The sequence below is a fragment of the Gigantopelta aegis genome, chromosome 8 (assembly GCF_016097555.1).
Source record: "Gigantopelta aegis isolate Gae_Host chromosome 8, Gae_host_genome, whole genome shotgun sequence".
In the NCBI taxonomy this organism is placed as follows: domain Eukaryota; kingdom Metazoa; phylum Mollusca; class Gastropoda; order Neomphalida; family Peltospiridae; genus Gigantopelta; species Gigantopelta aegis.
In genome coordinates this window covers 18,180,321-18,201,358 of record NC_054706.1, presented here as the reverse complement: position 1 = coordinate 18,201,358, position 21,038 = coordinate 18,180,321, and the positions used below count along the sequence as shown (strand labels likewise).

Sequence of the window (21,038 nt, the reverse complement as noted above, 5' to 3'; positions counted from 1 at the left end):
CTCTCCTACGCTAACGAATATAGTTATATTCTATGTTATCTAAATATAATATTACCAGCACTGTAGCTTTAAGTACCTGTGTAGTGAAGAGTCTGACCTAACCGGTGTACCATTTCATTACCTTGCCATATATTATATAACCATAATATCGGGTATACCACCTCTTGAAGACAACAATAGGCACTTCCAGGCCAAAGACCTAGGTGAATAACGGTTTCTTCTGGCTAATATACACATTATTGATTACAACAGTGAATTGTGTAACATGATAATAGTATAATCGGATACCACTGGTAAGACAATAGGTATGTAGATGTAGGACCAAGTAAACATGATTTCGATATGAGTGATGGATGCAACATTCCTAGTTGTAGAGGAGTGCTCCCATGGACATGTTAAAAACAAGCATTCACGAAACAAAAAAACACATTAAAAAACATCGATCAATTAAAACAACCCCCCCCAAAAAAAAAAGCCAACAAAAAACAACAACAATAATAACAAAATAACAACCAAAGACTACAACTTCTCAACATCCCAAGAAACACGAACACGAACACGAACACGAACACACCACACCACAACACAACACAACATAACACAACACACTCACATACACAGACACACACATACTCACACACATAGACACACACACACTCACTCACTCACACACACACACACTCACACACATACACACACTCACACACACTCTCACACACACATACACACACACACACAGGCACACACGCACTCACACACATACATACACACACTCACTCACACACACACACAAATACACTCTCACACACACACACACATACTCTCACACACACACACACACACACACGCACTCACACACACACTCACTCTCTCTCTTTCTCTCACACACACACACACAGACAGACACACAGACAGACACACACACGCACTCACTCACACATACGCACGCACTCACTCACTCACACACACTCACACACAGACACTTGCACTCACTCACGCACACACTCTCTCTCACACACACACAGGCACACACGCACTCACACACAAACACACACAAACACTTGCACTCACTCACTCACACTCACACACATATACACACTCGCACTCACTTTCTCTCTCTGACACACACACATACACACACACACACACACACACACACACACAGATACACACACATACACACACACACACACACACACTCGCACTCACTCACACACACACACATACACACTCGCACTCACTTTCTCTCTCACACACACATACACACACACACAGATACACACACACACACACACACACACACACACACACACAGAGACACACACTCACACACACACAAACAAACAGATGTACAAGCACTAAGGACAAAGCTAACCCCCTCCAAAGAAACACATACAACAACATTGATGAATTAAAGAACCAAAAAGAACAAAACACACAAAAAAGCCAACAAAACCCCCCAACAACAATAACAAAACAACCAAATACTACAACCTCTCAACACCCCAAGAAACACAAACACATCACAACAGAACACAAACACATCACAACACACAACAACATTGATGAATTAAAGAACCAAAAAGAACAAAACACACAAAAAAGCCAACAAAACCCCCCAACAACAATAACAAAACAACCAAATACCCCTCTCAACACCCCAAGAAACACAAACACATCACAACAGAACACAAACACATCACAACACACTCGCACTCACTTTCTCTCTCTGACACACACATACACACACACACACACACACACAGATACACACACATATACACACACACACACACACTCGCACTCACTCACACACACACACATACACACTCGCACTCACTTTCTCTCTCTCACACACACACATACACACACACACATATACACACACACACACACACACACAAACACACACACACACACACAGAGACACACACTCACACACACACACACACACACACAAACAAACAGATGTACAAGCACTAAGGAAAAAGCTAACCCCCTCCAAAGAAACACATACAACAACATTGATGAATTAAAGAACCAAAAAGAACAAAACACACAAAAAAGCCAACAAAACCCCCCAACAACAATAACAACACAACCAAATACTACAACCTCTCAACACCCCAAGAAACACAAACTCATCACAACAGAACACAAACACATCACAACAGAACACACACATACACACACACACACACACACACACACATACAGAGAGAAACACACACACACATACACACACACACACACACACAAACAGATGTACACAAAAATCTAAAACTAAACAATCCCCACTCCCCACCCCCAAAGAAACACCCCAACAAAAACTCCCAAAAAACTCCCAAACAAAACATTAATACCTCCCAAAAAAGAGAGAAAGAGAAAAGAAGAAAACCCCCAGTTGATACAATATCCACCCCTAACCCCACTTAGCATCTCTATTAAATGGATAACTGAAAAACAGATTTTATATCCAATATTATTATAATTAGTATAACAATGCATTCTATGTCATATCAATACAGTTGACTAAAAGGCATTATTAGCAAAGATACAGTGACACCACTAGAGCACATTAGTTTATTAATCATAGGCTATTGGATGTCAGACATTTGGCATTTTGACGAATAGTATTAGAGAGGAATGAATGAATGAATGAATGAATGAATGAATGAATGTTTAACGACACCCCAGCACGAAAAATACATCGGCTATTGGGTGTCAAAATATGGTAAATGCAAAACAATTGACATTAGAGAGGAACCCCACAACATTTTGTTTTCCATTAATAACAAGTGATATTTTATATGCACCATCCCACAAACAGGATAGCACATGCCACGGCCTTTGATATACCAATGCTACGTCCCGCCCCCGTAGTATTACGAAGGGTACTGGCTGAGCTAAAAACAGAGGAGTAAAACTGCTGCTTTGAAAATTGTTGGTATTTATTTTGGTCGTAAAAACTGATGGGTAATCGGGAAATCTCATAGAAAATGTATTAGATTTAAAGGCGCTAGACGAAGTCGCAGCGTTCAATCTTCTTATCCACCAGCCATGTAATCATGGAATGCACTTTCAATTTCTATCAGGGTTTCGTTTACACACAGCTGTGCATTTGTTTGATCTTATCGTCAGATGGACAAGATCATAAAGTAACTGTGGTGTAGAGAAGAATAAATATGATTACACAATTATCTAATGCATTTTTTAAAGGTATATTGCTTGCATGGTGTAGAGATTAGAGGGAACTTGTAGCTAAATTAATATGTATGTAGTATAGAGAATGTGAGAGAGAGAGAGAGAGAGAGAGAGAGAGAGAGAGAGAGAGAGAGAGAGAGAGAGAGAGAGAGAGAGAGAGAGAGAGAGAGAGAGAGAGTAATAATTTCAACAGACACAAATCACTAATGGGATACGAACTCAATCATTCTAATACAATAATCTAAATTAGTTAGAAATGAATGAATGAATGAATGAATGAATAAATGAATGAATGAATAAATGAATGAATGGATGAATAAATTAATGTGTAACGACACCACAGCACAAAAATAGCCGGTGTATATTCTGTGCTGGGTTGTTGTTAAACATTCATTCATTCATTCATTCATTCATTTCTAATTAGAGAAAACTTAATTAATTTTCTCGTTTCTTTTCTCGTTCAGTATCTGTAAATGTATTTATGCAAGCCCTCGGGTAACCGTATGCGTCAGATAAAGATAACGAGCGTATATCAAATTAATGTTCAAATTCGCACCCTAGGGACACGGTATCTGACTTACGCCAGACACGATGTGGCCCTAAATTGGAATCTTTGACGGTTTTAATGGTATGCAGATATGGTGTAATAGTGTTAGGTGTCTGTTGAGACAATAATACTGTGTCCTGTAAAAGGTGCAAACCCTGGTTTATTACACCGCGGTAGACCAGATGCCTATGCGATATTTTTCGTCTCTTCACATTGTAGAATATTTCTTTTGTGAGGACATAACCTCTGAACAGGCAATTGACCGTGTCACGCAGTACATTTCCGCAATGTTCATGCAAAAAGTGTGCGCATGGTTCTTTCTGTTCATATTTTTAAATCGGAAAAATACGTTGCTATTTGCTGTCAATTCTTATAATTAATGTAACAAAATATATACTCTTCAAAAGAAGAAACGCAAAACCACATTGTCGTAACATTTGGAGAATTGATTTAATTATTGAATGGTGAGTCCGATAATTACCAAATGTTGCAGGATTGTTCACAATTCACTCTAGTCCATTGTGAGTAAGTGATAGGACACACCACCAAGGTCAAGGTCATCTGGAGTCAATACCGGGTGTGGCCTCCGCGTGTGTTGACAACTGCCTGGCACCGCCTGCCCATTGAAGCAACCAGAGTACGGATGACGTCCCGGGGGATGGTGGCCCACTCGGCCTGCAAGGCTGCTGCCAGCTCGGGCAGGGTCTGGGGCTGTGGTTGTCGCTGTCGGAGGCGTCGGTCCAACTCGTCCCATAGATGCTCAATTGGGTTCAAATCCGGTGATATCGATGGCCAAGGAAGGACATTAATGTTGTTGTTCTGTAGGAAAGCCGTTGTGAGACGTGCTGTGTGAGGCCTGGCGTTGTCATGTTGGAACACTGCGTTGGCGTTGGCCATAACTGGAACGATGTGTGGCCGGAGGATCTGGTCAATGTAGCCCTGTGCATTCAGGTTGCCCTGCACGTGGACCAGGTCAGTTCTGCCAGTGTGTGAGATGGCTGCCCACACCATGACACTACCCCCGCCGAATCTGTCCACTTCCTGCACGCAGTTTGCCGCATAACGTTCACCACGACGCCTATACACGCGACATCTTCCATCATGACGTCGGAGCAGAAATCGGGACTCGTCCCTGAACCACACCTGTCTCCATCGCAGTTGAGGCCATTGTCGATGAATCTGGCACCACTGCAGTCGGAGTCGACGGTGTTGTGGTGTTAAGATGACACCTCGAACTGGACGTCTGGCACGAATTCCTACCTCACGTAGGTGGTTCCGTACGGTCTGGTCGGATATCCTGCGCAAACCTGGTATTGCTGCGGCTGTGGAGGTGGCAGTAGTCAATCGTTCCCGAAGGTGGCGTACCCGGATGTAGCGGTCCTGCCCGGGGGTAGTGACCCGTGGTCGACCGGATCTAGGGAGGTCCCGTGTTGATCCATGTTGCTGGTAACGGTCCCACAGTCTGGAGATGGCGCTTGGGGACACATGGAATGCCCTGGCAACGGCCGTTCTGGATTCGCCTGCGTCTAGTCGGCCGATGGCATTGTTTCTCTGCGGTTCACTGAGACGTGGCATGTCCTGGATTGTCAACTGTCGGCCAGATACAGAGGCCAGGCAAGCGAACACCCTGCACTTTTATACTGTCGGTGTTCATGTTGCATGTGCAGACAACGCACGTGCAGTGGTGACATGGTTTGCACGTGGCTGCGTTTTTGCGAATATTCACATTTTGGAACTTTATTGTACAGTAGCTGCGTTTTATCGAATGTAACCGTGGGAATGTGTTTGGGACATGCAATGACCTTATATTCACAAAGCATGAACCGGTAGGAAACATAAAATCGGAGTTATAACCCATTTGTACCCTTTTGCGTTTCTTTTTTTGAAGAGTATATATTTTTATAAACAAAATTTCATTGATAAATAGCTAAATGAAGAGAGCCATTTTTCCAGTCTTTAATCTGTGCATTTTCATATCTTGTTTAGTTATTTTGGAAGTCATTATGTGCGATTTGTGTTCATTGATGTGCGGTGTAATAAATAAAATACGATACTCTTTCCCGTGTGAGACCGTTTATATTACAACTCGTGTGTTTTTAATCGTGATGTACGACTGATAACACACGAGTTGTGATATAAGCGGTCTCAAGCGAGAACTCGTTAAAGTATTCTCTATTTCACCCCGTGAAAATGGACACTAAATTTGATTAATCTACAAACCTGTAACACATTTAGATAAAGTTACAATAGAGTGAAATATGAGTTTGTGACGCTGAAACGGGGAAATATCTTTTAAACTAGACGAGAGCTTGTCTCCATAACCGTTACTTCTCAGAGGTACGTATGAAAAATGCATTTTGTGATATCAGAAACACCAGGATAACCAGAAACACGTCAGATGTATGGAAATGGATAATAAAAACAATATAATCTAAGTAGTATCTGATTTCAGTTATCAAAAACGCTTTAATAATAGTGAAATATTTACTGTAGTGTTTAAAATCTAGATGGGGCGGGACGTTGCCCAGTGGTAATGCGTTCGCCTAATGCGTGAGCGATGTAAGATCGACCCCCGTTGGTGGGCCCATTGGACTATTTCACATTCCAGCCAGTGCAGCACAACTGCTATATCAAAAGCCGTGTTATGTGCTATCCTGTCTGTGAGGTGATGCATATAAACGATCCCTTGCTACTAATAAAAACTTTTAGCGGTTTCTTCTCTGAGACTATGAATAAATGAATGAATGAATGCATTAATCAATCAATCAATCAATCAATCAATCAATGTTTAACTACACCCCAGCACGAAAACTCTGAGACTATTTGTCAGAATTACCAAAATGTACACATTCAATAACCGATAATTAATAAATCAATATGCTCTAGTGGTGTCATTAAATGAAACAAACCTAAACTTTACCTCCACCCTCCCTAGCTATGGCCTGTCACTTCAACATCTCTGTGTTGAGTTAACATCAGTGGAATTACAATCTCTTCAAAGGGTGTTTGCTATATTGATCTCCAACTCAAGTGGCTGGTGTGCACACAAGTTGAGGAGGAAAGAAATGATCCTGTGATTGCTTCTTGGAATAACTTTTTAAGTTAAAAGAGATGCACATCAATTTGCTTTGTGCGCGGTTTCTTCTGGAGAGATAATTACCTCATGAATACTTATAACCCCACAAAAATCCCCATTTGATAGCATGTTGTTTTTCTAGTTACATTCATAAAACAAGCATATTGATTACGTAAGCGGTTGCAGAAAGAAAAAAGAAGAAAAAGAAGAAGAAAGGTATTGAATGTTGGTAGGAATGGACGTTTAAAGCTGAAATGTCGAGTATATCTTTTAATTATTTAACCATTTAAAATAGATCATGCAATTTCTGTTGCTGTTGGTGTTAACGTGATGTTTCGTATCCTTTAGAGGTTGTCTTAAATTCACAACACATAACATGCATTAATTCGCCATTAAGGCCGGGACACAGCCCAGGGGTACAGCACTTGCTTGATGCTTGACCATTAGGCTATTTCTTGTTCCAGCCAGTGCACCACAACTGGTATATCAAAGGCCGTGGTATGTACTACCCTGTCTGTGTGATGGTGCATATAATTTATTTAAAACTGTAATTATATTCGACTTTTGAATTACGAAACGATGTAATAACATTAGAGGCGACATTGCATCTTTAATGTATCCTTATACAGCCCCATTTGACCTACTGAGTATACACCGCTTTCTGCGCTGTGCTACGACAGTTCCCTCACTGGCGTAGTGAGGATTTTATAGTGGTGGGTTTGGGGTGGGGGGGGGGGGGGGGGGGGTGTTGGGTGTTGGGCAACCACAATATTTATGTATGTATGATTTTATAAAATTTAAATTAAGTTTAAAAACAAAACAAAAAAGGTTTGATTGGGGGTGCCATGGCCCCCGTTCCCCCACCACCCCTCGCTACACCATTGAGTTTCCCTAACTGACACCTCTTACATCATTTGTAACTACCTCCGATTAGTATTTATGAATTTATTCGCATATTTGGAATATTACAATTGTAATCGTTTACATTGTTTTCCAGAAAATAGAGACACAAAAGTTATAACATATAAACCCATAGAGCACCGGAAGACGTGTTGGGTAAATGATGACGATGCCAATGACGAAAGCGGAAGTGACGACACGGACGGCGAGAGTGACAGTGAATTAGGTAAATACATTTTATTTCAGAGGGTAATAGATTTTATTTATTTATTTATTTTTATTTTATTTTTTTGGGGGGGGGGGGGGATTTTTTTTAGTCAATAATTGCACTTTGGCTTGACGTAAAAAAGAGAAGAAAAACAGTTTGGAAACAATAAATATTCTGCTAAATGCTAAAATCACTGTAACAAGGGATGGGAGTGGCGGTTCTCCTAAAACATGGTCCAGACAGTGGGGTAAAATCACTGTAACAAGGGATGGGAGTGGCGGTTCTCCTAAAACATGGTCCAGACAGTGGGGTAAAATCACTGTAACAAGGGATGGGAGTGGCGGTCCTCCTAAAACTTGGTCCAGACAGTGGGGTAAAATCACTGTAACAAGGGATGGGAGTGGCGGTCCTCCTAAAACTTGGTCCAGACAGTGGGGGTAAAATCACTGTAACAAGGGATGGGAGTGGCGGTCCTCCTAAAACTTGGTCCAGACAGTGGGGTAAAATCACTGTAACAAGGGATGGGAGTGGCGGTCCTCCTAAAACTTGGTCCAGACAGTGGGGTAAAATCACTAACAAGGGATGGGAGTGGCGGTCCTCCTAAAACTTGGTCCAGACAGTGGGGTAAAATCACTGTAACAAGGGATGGGAGTGGCGGTCCTCCTAAAACTTGGTCCAGACAGTGGGGTAGAATCACTGTAACAAGGGATGGGAGTGGCGGTTCTCCTAAAACATCCTTTGGACTCTGCCTTTTACAGAGATACGATTTTGATCACAAAATACGTTTTTATCATTCAGATTACATATATTTTCCCATAGAAGGAAAACGCACAGCAAACGGTGTTTGGTATATTAATCTTGGTTCACTGTCTGAGATATGATAAAACCCCGCCAAGGTCGATCGAACCTACGACCCATCACACGTTAGGCGAGCTCATTACTAGTGGTCTCCATCCTGGTATCTGAGAATAGTAATTAGGCGGAATTTAAAATATCCAAACATTTTTTATTTCTTTTTAATTACAAAACCAAAACCAAAACCACCCCACCCCACAAAAGAACTCAACCCCCCCCAAGAAAACCAACAAAAACCACACGCCCTCCCCCCCCCCACCCACCCACAAAAAAAAGAAGAAAAAAAAAAAGAATCCCACAAAAACCCACCAGCCCCAACAACAACAAAAACAATAACAAAACAAGGACAAAAATTAAATAAATCCTTATGACATATCCATTAAAATAGCAGTCAGTAATAATGAGATGCATTTCACATTCGGCCACTAATTAGGATTTTGGAATAATATAAATTGTTTAATCTTTACATTTCACAAGGAAGCTAAATAAAAATGTTTTTGTCCATAGTGCAAATTTAAAACTAAATATGAAGAACTAAAGGTGGTTCCATTCCACTAATGGATCCGGACAAGGCGCAAACTGTAACATAATGGACCAGTTCCCCACGTCTGGTATATCAAAGGCCTTGGTTTGTGTTGTCCTGTCTGTGGGAAAATGCTTATAAATAAAACCGGCCTCGGTGGTGTCTAGTTCAGCGCTTCAATGGGCCCCGCGGTGATGTGTACATTTATTTCTCCCAGGTCATTTTCCCCCTCTCCCTGGGAAGGGTTCCCCACTGTTATTTGTGATACAGGCCCCGCGGATCCTTAAACCGGCTCTGAATACTAGTATATACTTCCACTAACCCCGACCACAATTCTACTAGCCAGGCTAGTGGATTTGTTGAACGCTGGCGATTCCTCTGAAGACTATGTGTCAGAATTTCCAAGCCGCTGATTAGTTAACTGGCGTCCTCCAGTCGGATCGGGGCATCCTGTTAGCTGGACACAGTCTATTTGGTAATAATGTGTCTATATGACACTCACTTCATGATAAATCTGTCTTCATTACCCAAGCTGCCATCGTCACTAGAAACTCAAGAGGATAATTATATAATTGTATAATCGATGAAGGGACACTCGTTTGTATTACTGTCCACATGAAGGCAACATAACGTAGTGGTGGGTAAGTTGTGGAGGAGAGCGGACGTTTGTGGATATATATTGATTTAAAGACATCTAAATACGTTTGTGTAGATTTTACATCCTAGGGCATAGTCGTTATATACATTTTTCTACCTATTTTAAACAACGACATGTCATTCTGGCAGAGAAGTTATTTGATCAGGGTTTTAACATTCAGTGACTCCTAAAAGCTTTCAGGGGGCGGGACGTAGCCCAGTGGTAAAACACTCGTTTGATGCGCGATCGAATTAGGATAGATCACCGTCGCTGGCCCCATTGGGCTATTTCTCGTTCCAGCCAGTGCTCCACGACTGGCGTAACAAAGCCCGTGGTTAGTACTATACTGTCTGTGGAATGGTGCACATAAAAGATCCCTTGCTGCTAATCGAAGTGAGTAGCACATGAAGTGGCGACAGAGGGTTTCCTCTCTATATGTCTGTGTGGTCCTTAACCATATGTCTGACACCATATAACCGAAAATAAAATGTGTTCAGTGCGTCGTTAAATAAAACATTTCCTAAAAGCTTTCAAAACGTTTTATGGTTGAGGCTATTTGACGCATCACTGACTGAAATGTTGTTTGATGTAATACTCTAGTTTGAACATGTCTGATATAATACCCTATTTTGAATCTGTGCATCCATTTTCACCTCTTTGGTGAAAACCTTGAAAATCTCAACCTTTTAATGAAAACAACGGGACTTGACGATTGTAGGCTGTTACAGTACTCGTGGTAGGTCTCACCGATGGGGCAGTATATGCTGAACCTTTTAATGAAAACAACGGGACTTGACGATTGTAGGCTGTTACAGTACTCGTGGTAGGTCTCACCGATGGGGCAGTATATGCTGAACCTTTTAATGAAAACAACGGGACTTGACGATTGTAGGCTGTTACAGTACTCGTGGTAGGTCTCACCGATGGGGCAGTATATGCTGAACCTTTCGCCAATACCTCATACCATCACTGTTTTATCAATGATTCATGAGTACATGCCATAAAAGCTATAGGTATTTTCTATTGAGCTCTACATCGTGCATGCTTTGATTTATTAAGATAGTCTACGAGTGGCAGTCCTCCTAAAGGATGTGCAAAAAGGATGGAACGTCCTGTAAAGAATCTACTACGGAGTGACAGTCCTGTGACAGTTCTATAGACGTGACACCTGACTGATTTTTGGAAGCGATCACGACTTCGTTAAATATTCTGTATTGTTAAACATCTTTTCGTAATAGCCACTTATAATTTAACAACGTGCTGTTATGTTAAACATTTTGTGATGTCAAACATTGTCATAACAGCCACGTATAAAACAACGTGCTACAATATCAGACACTTTGTGATGCCAAACATCTTCATAAATGTCACTTATAAAAGATCGTGTGAAACTTCCTGTGATGTCAAACATCTTGTAGTGTCAAACATCCCGTAATGTCAAAAATCCTTTGACATCACACATCCCTTAGTGTGAAACTTCCTGTGATGTCAAACATCATGTGATATCAAACATCCCTTAGTGTGAAACATCATGTGATGTCAAACATTCCGTGATGACAAAATCCTCTGATGGCATACATCCTGTGATGTCGGACATCCTTTCATAATAACCACTGGTTAAACAATGTGCTGTAATGTCAAACATCCTTTGACAGAAGCTACTAATTAAGCAATGTGTCGACGATTTGTCAAACATTCCCATTTCAGGCGCTAACCCAGGAATTTGTTGTAGGGGTGGTCTACATGCAACTATTTAAATGGAAGTTGTATATTAGCGGTGAATGTACTTTAAAATAAGTTGGGACATTTTGATTTTTCGTCGTTGGCAGGGTGGAGGTCGGACCCCCTCGACCTCCCTGGATCCGTGCCTGGTTATTTGTTTTAAGTTTTACTGTATTTGCAGATCCAGAGGATGTGCGCCGAGGTCCTGTACATTCATCAGAAGAACTCTCCGGCGAAGAGGACAGTTTGCTTTAGTCGATGCGACACAGTCACTGACGTCATACTATGGCTCTGCGACAATCAAGTGCAAAAAACTAACATGAACCAATGGGTATTTAAATTCTGACCCGAGTGCTTAAACAATAAACAGTGTGTATATACGGGACTCTGGGATCCAGGTTGCACTGTGAATTGTTCGAATGTTATGCAGACAGAGGTGAAAATTAATTAATTAATTAATTAATTAATTAATTAATTTGTTTGTTTGTTTGTTTGTTCATTCATTTATTTATTACCGTTGTCAGTTTCATAAATGTTTTTCGCAGTCGTTTTGTTTCAGTTGAAACAAAAATAGTGGATTGGAAGAAGTTTTAAACTATTTCAGTTTGTGTTTTTAATTAATTGGTGTTTTAAAGACATTTGCAAGTGACTCGAGATCTAGGAAAACTTCCATTTACATTCTAAAATGATTGTTGTCATGAACGCTTCAATACAGACCAACACAACCGCTTTTGGGTCAAACTGGATTCTGAAGCGCCATATTAGCATCCACGGTTCGCCGATTGGTTAAATGTGAACCGGAACAGCTCCACTTGACCCGGAAGTGGTCTGTACCATTGTTGGGTCATACTTGAATCGTGAGCTCTCCACAACGACTAGGTCGTACTTGATCTGAAACGCATGACATGCACGCTTGTTTCGGACTTGATCCAGAAATACACCAAGGTCCTGGCTAGATGGTCCTGGCTAGATGGTCATTGATTTTGAAATGTCATGACGTCACAGTTAGCTAGGCATTTAGCCGGACGACAGTTTTGGGTCAAAGTTCGTGGCGAACCTGCAGATATTTACGGAGTGGCTGCAGCTCTGACTGGTAGTTTAGTCATTTGAAACGGTGAATATATATTCCCAATAAATTAATATATAATTATTATTTCGTATACAATTATTGTGCAGTACACACTAGAGGCTGAAACCAGTGTAATAGAAAATAGCACCACGATATATTTTCTCAATAAAATGAGGGTTGCTTATAAAGTCGAAATTTTAATTTCTTAAATGTCATGTGACCCCCCACTCCCCACCCCCATTTTCTTGCAGGTAAATTAAATGTATACTGCCTGAATTATGTTGATACACTGCTTATATCAATTAAATGAAAATGTTAACATTATCTGCAATGCGAACTGAATTGGTCCAACCGAGCCTACAGTCACAACCAGCTTAATACATGATTCTGAAAGTGTGTTCTATGTTTTAAATGCTCTTTTCTGCAGTCTTTCGCCTTCCAGGACTTGACGACACAATTCTGCGATTTTAGTCATTAATAGTGACATAGTATTACTTTATACCTGTGATCATTAAATGAAGCATTGTAAATGACAGATATATTGTACATGTACCACTAAAGTATTAAAACATTCCCTCAAACAATATTGTTGTCATTACACACGCCCATCACCATCACCCAATCTGATTAAAATTAGCTCTACTGGGTCTACCCTGGTAGATCTAACAGCACTGCGTGGACTCCCATGTCCAGGTGACATTTCATCTATAAATAACAATTCAAATATCGACCAATTACACTTCGCCGTTTATAGCGTTATTCGGGAGCGTACAAATTCTAAAAATATCGGGCAAGACTATTTATGTAATAGGCGAACTTGTTGGTCTATTTCAATATTAAAAAATAGGGGGTGGGGGGGGGGGGGAGTGCAGTAATAAACTCTGGATTGTATACTAGTATAAACAGATTTTATGGCTATACCATAAGGTTTTTTTTTTTCGTCTTGAAACAAATTTTATATAAAATTTTATACTGAAATTAGTTTCTGGCATACTTCATAATTCACCCGAATCATTTCGTATACCCTCGGCATAATCCCGAATGTTTTCAAATTCTTTTCAAATCACTGGCATGATTTTGCAAGTAAGGTTTTGATTGATCGAATGAAAGGTTAACTGGACATGAGCTCCAACGGACTGCTGTTAGATCCACATGTAATAGTGGAGCTAATTTTAATTAGATTGCACTATCACCCACCTCAGTAATCCAGCTTGTAAAAGCAAAGAAAATATCGTAATACGATTACTGAGTTTATTCATTTTATGTGTAGGCCATCAGCCCATTTACAACAGTTTACATAATAGTTTACAAAATACAAGAACATGATATCAGTAAATAAAAAATACATTAACTAACAGCTAGCAAGTAGCGGATCTATATTTAAGTGCTAGTTTAACATACATTATGCAATTAATAACAATGTGTGTATCATTATTCAATATTTTACTACATTTTACAATATTTACAAGATTCTGATGCTTAGGAATGTATATATTTCGCCGGTCAGTATACGCTGTACCAACAAACATAAAATACAACTCATCTTCAATACAATTGTTACTACACTTTTGACATATTTTGTTTTCTAATGAAGATTACGGGTTTTATTTTATTTTTTACTAATATTACAACGTACGTAAAGTTACCGAGTGTGTGAGTTTGACGGTGGTTTTGTACATTTATCCTGCAATCACTCTCTATATTGACAACATATGATGACTACATCAATTCCAATATTTTCGGTCACTGAAAAAAAAAAAAGAAGCTTTTTGATACGGAATTACTTTTACTCTTTTACTAGTTATGGTCAGCAAAGGAATCGTGTATTGTTCAAAGTTTCTTATTTCCAGTTCATGGTTCTGATTTTCAAACTTCGATTTGAAGATAGTTTTTATTGTAAAAGTGTTATTTAGTTACTACAGTGAAACCCCTCTAAACCGGACACCCTCGGGACCACCGGCCTCGGTGGCGTCATGGTTAGGCCATCGGTCTACAGGCTGGTAGGTACTGGGTTCGGATCCCAGTCGAGGCATGCGATTTTTAATCCAGATACCGACTCCAAACCCTGAGTGAGTGCTCCGCAAGGCTCAATGGGTAGGTGTAAACCACTTGCACCGACCAGTGATCCATAACTGGTTCAACAAAGGCCATGGTTTGTGCTATCCTGCCTGTGGGAAGCGCAAATAAAAGATCCCTTGCTGCTAATATGAAAGAGTAGCCCATGTAGTGGCGACAGCGGGTTTACTCTTAAAATCTGTGTGGTCTTTAACCATATGTCTGACGCCATATAACCGTAAATAAAATGTACTGAGTGTGTCGTTAAATAAAACATTTCTTTCTTTCCCTCGGGACCAAGTAAAATGTCCGGTTATAAAAGGCATTTTGGTTTAGAGAGGTTAAGTTCTGTACTGATTTTAAAAAAAACGGACCATGAAAAATGTCCGGTTATGGGGAAATTCCGCTTTACAGAGAGTCCGGTTTTGAGAGGTTTCACTGTATTTTGTTTTTGCTGTATAGATATTGAAGGTGACGTGTGGACCGTGTACTCTGGAAAACGGTAACTTTGTTAAATGAAACGGTTCATGTAATTAATTTGTTGTATTATGTAGAATTGCAGGATACATTGCAAAACCTCGAGCCTCTCAGCATTCGCCATTCTAACCATCGCAGGATAAGTTTTTGTTTTTGTTAAATGACTGTTGGATGTCAAACATTTGTTAATTGCGACACGTAGTCATCAGAGGAAACTCGCTACATTTTTCCTAATGCAGCAAGGGGTCTTTTATATGCACTTTCCCACAGATAGGAAAGCACATACCACGGCATTTGACCAGTTGTGGTGCACTGGTTGGAACGAGAAAACCCCAATCAGTTGAATGGATTCATCGAGGTGGTTCGATCCTGCGACGTAAGCACCTGAAGCGAGCACTCAACAGACTGAGCTAAAGCCGATATCTCAAGACAGCAATCAGTTATTCTCTATATATCTCAGTCCGTTAAGATTGATCTCAAGTGTGGTTCTGTCCTTCGCACATTTGGACTGAATTTAAAATCCGAAGACATGTCCTACTTTCATAGGAAACCAAAAGAAGAAGTTAAAGTTAGCTCTAATGGTGTCGTTAGAGCACTGATTTATTAGTCTGGTGATTAATTTGGTACGTTTGACGTATAGTCTTGAAGAGGAAACGCGCTACATTTAGTAGCAAGGGATCTTTTATATGCACCATCCCACAGACAGGACAGCAGATACCACGGCCTTTGATATACCAGTCGTGGTGCAAAAAAAAAGAAGAGATACATTACGGGTTCCAACAATTTCTCACCAAATAATTTTCTAAAAAAACAACCATTATCCTAATCACTGACTAAAACGATTCTTATGCTGTACCCACCTCTATGACAACTATAGACGAACTGTCACCCCACTAGACGTAACATGACTGACACATATAACCGGGGGTGGGGGTGAGGGTGGGGTGGAGATATGCTCTGCCGTCGTGTCTTTCCCCCACCATCCCATACAATATATTGGTCTGTCTTACAATCCTAACAAGACTTACTAGAATGAGGGTTTGTTTGGATGCATTCTCCCACCTCCAAATATAAAATCCTGTCTATGCTCAGAAGATGTATCTCTTGTAAGAGGACTGCCACTCTCAATAATGGCTCGATCAATCTAAACGTGGACATTTACACAGTAAAAGTTAAAGTTTGTTTTGTTTAACGACACCACTAGAGCACATTGATTTATTATTCATCGGCTGTTGTATGTCCAACATTTGGTAATTTTGACATTTAGTCTTAGAGAGGAGACCCGCTACATTTTCCCATGAGTAGCAAAGGATATTTTATATACACCATCCCACAGACAGGATAGCACATACCACGGCATTTGATATACCGGTCGTGGTGCACTGGCTAGAACGAGAAATAGCCCAGTGGGAAGAAGTCATGTATCAAACTACTACACATTCGTACGATAAAAAACTAATAATAAAATAATGTATCCATACGCCTGTGATAGTAAAAGTAAAGTTTGTTTATTTAACGACGCCACTAGAGTACATTGATTTTTTATCTTATCATCGGCTATTGGACGTCAAACATATGGTCATTTTGACACTGGTTTTTAGAGGAAACCCGTTGTCGCCACATAGGCTACTCTTTTACGACAGACAGCAAGGGATCTTTTATTTGCGCTTCCCACAGGCAGGATAGCACAAACCATGGCCTTTGTTGAACCAGTTATGGATCACTGGTCGGTGCAAGTGGTTTACACCTACCCATTGAGCCTTGCGGAGCACTCACTCCGGGTTTGGAGTCGGTATATGGATTAAAAATCCCATGCCTCGACTGGGATCCGAACCCAGTACCTACCAGCCAGTAGACCGATGACCTAACCACAACGCCACCGAGGCCGGTGCCAGTGATAGTCCCCTGATCCACGAGGAAAGGAAGGAAAATTAACCAAACAATCTTGACTGAACAACAAGCCACGAGCATGGCTGAAGCTAAGTACAATATTAAAAAAGCAATCCAATAAAAAAAATTGTGTTAGTTTGACATCTGAATTGTCGGAAATCTTTTGATGGAGGTACGGGGGGTAGTTTGGTTGTAGAAGGCTCGCCTCAGATCATTGGGTCGTTCGCCCTCGATGCACCGGGTTCGATTCTCCTTCCTTCCCAACCAGTGCAACTAGGAATAGTGATGGAGCAAATCCTCAAATCCGGGCAAAAACGGTAGAGATATTATGGCAAAATGTGCTAACCTGAGACCTTTTTACCACGTGTTTCCGTCATTCTACTGGCAAAATTAGTTGTATTCCATGGCAAAATGCGTAGTGATTTGTTTGTAACCGTATATAGCTGTTTGGTATAGTAATGCTTATATTAATAAACGTTGTTATCCAGATTCGGACATGTTCGTTTAAATTCGGCCAAAAACCAGCCTCTTCGCGCCCCCCCCCCCCCCCCCCCACACACACACAAACACGGAAGCCCGTACGTCTATATCTTAGTGCAAACAGCTGCTTTTCCAAACAGTCTTCGTTCCTCAAATTATTTTGACACGTCCCAACATTTTTATTTTCATTGTTCATTCTTAATACAGGGAGATAACTTCAGTAGATAATGTTAAATAAAGAATTATGTCCCATTGTCTAGCTGGTTTCCGCTGTATCCTATGCACTATCCCATACCACATCTTTTGATATGCCAGTCGTGATACACTGGCCAGAACGAGAAATAGCCCAGTGGGCCCACCGACGGGTATCGATCCCAGACCTATCGCGCCCAATATGTTTGATGAATGGTACTATTTATTCATTTTTATCTTTTAAACATTAACATTTTGCCTAAAATTATGAATAATAAAAGTATACTAACAAGTACATGGCGTTGACAGCTCAGTATAAAATTTGAACTATTTTGACAGGGGCCAAGGTAAGTAGACCGGTTTCATTTTAATGTGGCAAAACATTGTAATAATATAGCTAATTTTGAATTTCAATGCCGCCAGTATTCGAATGACGTGACTTTGCATCTCCTTATAATAGCAATAAACTGGGTGCATGGCGTTTCCGTGTCCTGGGCCCCGTTCTACGAAGAAACCTTAACCCTAAGATTACCTTAGGCGCATAGCTACCCTATGCACTTAAGTTGATCTTAGGGCTAAGATCGCTTCGTGGAACGGGGCCCAGGTGCCTAACGTTTTCGTTTTCAGAATGCGGAAAAAATCCAGAAATTGAATTTGCTATTGAAATTTTTCGTTTAAAAATTACTAACACTTAAAAATGTACTATTTACAAAATATGGATTTGAAGCGAAATAACGGTAATATATATAAGATTTATAATGTACGAAACCAAAACAACGGTGTGAAAAGTAACTGTCGTCGACTTGTGAATTGATGCTGTCCTTCCCTCGCCAAAGGCTAAGAAACAACAACATCAATTCACTCGTGCAAGATAAACGGTATTGCCTGGTAGCTCGTTGAGTATTCTTAAAATACGCACACAGATGCGAGAGCTTCAGTGTTCTTCCATTGGCGTTCATCTACATCGTCTGTCCACTTTATTTCGAATGTTGCTTCCTAGCTGCGTTCTATGGATCCATCTTAAAGGTGGCCATACCATAGCAGCGGGAGCACGATGAGTGGATCGTTTTGTACGAAGACTACAAGATCCCTTGGTGGCACGGAGATCAGATGAAGTCTCTCAAAATGTTCAGGCTTGTGTTTGCTATCGTCTTTGTATGCTGGACGCCGGGTGTCGTGATTATGATAGTGGGATACAGCACACCGATGAATCCGACCATTCGAAGAGTCTTTCGGATGCTTTGGTACCTGAATTCTGGGGTAACTGAATTCTGAGATGAATTTCGTCATATATTCATATAAAAACAGCCAATTCCGTCAAGCTTATCATTCTTTCGTAAGAATGCGCAGACTTACAGTTAAACTGTCTAGCAGACTTTCACAGTCACACAACAGAATCTCTGTATCATTAATCCGACCCAACGTCGGAACGTAACGACGCGGTGTATATTTATACATTGAGTTAAACCGACCCAACGTCGGAACGTAACGACGCGGTGTATATTTATACATTGAGTTAAACCGACCCAACGTCGGAACGTAACGACGCGGTGTATATTTATACATTGAGTTAAAAGTTAAAAGTTTTGTTTCACGATACCAATACAGCACATTGATTTATTAACCATTGGCTGTTGGATGTCAACAATTTGCTATTTTAACATGTTACAGCCTTAGGAGGAACCCCGCTACATGTTCCCATTAGTAGCGAGGCATATTTTATATACACCGTCCCACAGACAGGATAACACATACCACGCCCCTTGGTGCACTGGCTGTAACGAGACATAGACCAATGGGCTCACCGACGGGGATCGATGCTAGACCGACTGCGCATCAGGCGAGAAACTTTACCTCTGGGGTACGTCCCGTCATTACACATCCAGAAGCGGATCTAGAATACTGAGTAGGGGTGGATTCAAGTTTAATATACCGGCCTCGGTGGCGTCGTGGTTAGACCATCGGTCTACAGGCTGGAAGGTACTGGGTTCGGATCCCAGTCGAGGCATGGGATTTTTAATCCAGATACCGACTCCAAACCCTGAGTGAGTGCTCCGCAAGGCTCAGTGGGTAGGTGTAAACCACTTGCACCGACCAGTGATCCATAACTGGTTCAACAAAGGCCATGGTTTGTGCTATCCTGCCTGTGGGAAGTGCAAATAAAAGATCCCTTGCTGCTAATCGGAAAGAGTAGCCCATGTAGTGGCGACAGCGGGTTTCCTCTCAAAATCTGTGTAGTCCTTAACCATATGTCTGACGCCATATAACCGTAAATAAAATGTGTTGAGTGCGTCGTTAAATAAAACATTTCTTTCTTTCTTTCAATTTAATAAGTTAGGCTGTCAAAGTGTTGCAGGTATATATACTCTTCAAAAAAAGTAGGAGAACTCTAATAAGAATTTACAGTTGTCAAAATTGTAAGGTATATTAGCTGTGGGGAATGGTTATATGATAATAGTGAATTAATTGGGCAGACATTACAACCGGCAGTTCAGTATTACAGTAGGTTTTATGACCACCAAAGATCTTGAAAGACGATTGGGGTCAGAAGTGAAATTTGAAATTTGACTTTTTTTTAACAGTAAATCTCAAATTCAAACAATAAAAATGACTAAAAACAAAACAATAACAACTGTATGATCAACAGAATGAAAAGGATTGACAGAAATAATCTTCCACAGTGATCAATGGACCTTCCTGGAAATTGTCAAAGTCGAGAATGACACCCAACGCACGTGTACGGGGCAACTGCGTGATGCATGTGCAAACAATGGAATGTGTTTCGGTGTTTTGATAAACAGTCCTGAACGTTCTCAAAACGTATGTTTTAATATTTCAGGTTCCCCTTCTTTTATTTTTAAGTGTATATTATAACATCAGCAAAACCTATAGAGAGAATACCTAGCACACTCAAGACCGTTATAGTGTAGTGTGTGCATCCAGTAAGGAAAGGTCATGTGTTGGTGCCGGGTGAGGGTTGATTCATATTACTACGTTTTTACATACACCAACCCCACCCCCACCCCCTCCCCCAGTTACTGTTAAAATCACTTTTATTCGTGGTGGTCTAATGTTCGTGTAATTCGTGGACTAGGGCAGTACACGAATTGAAGAACACAACGAAAATACAGTACATGTAATACAGATGTATGACATTACAACCAAGCGTATCATTGAAAGTGCAACTTGAGAGGCAATTCAGT

General features: G+C 40.7%; 1 protein-coding gene across 1 annotated transcript in view; it reads left to right on the top strand.

The window, feature by feature from the left end:
* LOC121379951 overlaps positions 1-13,316 on the top strand; it is a 67,058-nt gene extending 53,742 nt beyond the window's left edge. The window contains exons 2-3 of the mRNA XM_041508645.1: positions 7,825-7,953; positions 11,854-13,316. Of these exons, the coding sequence (XP_041364579.1) occupies positions 7,825-7,953; positions 11,854-11,927 (203 nt within the window). The 3' untranslated portion in view covers positions 11,928-13,316. The remainder of the gene's footprint in view (positions 1-7,824; positions 7,954-11,853) is intronic.
* The last annotated feature ends 7,722 nt before the right edge of the window (positions 13,317-21,038 follow it).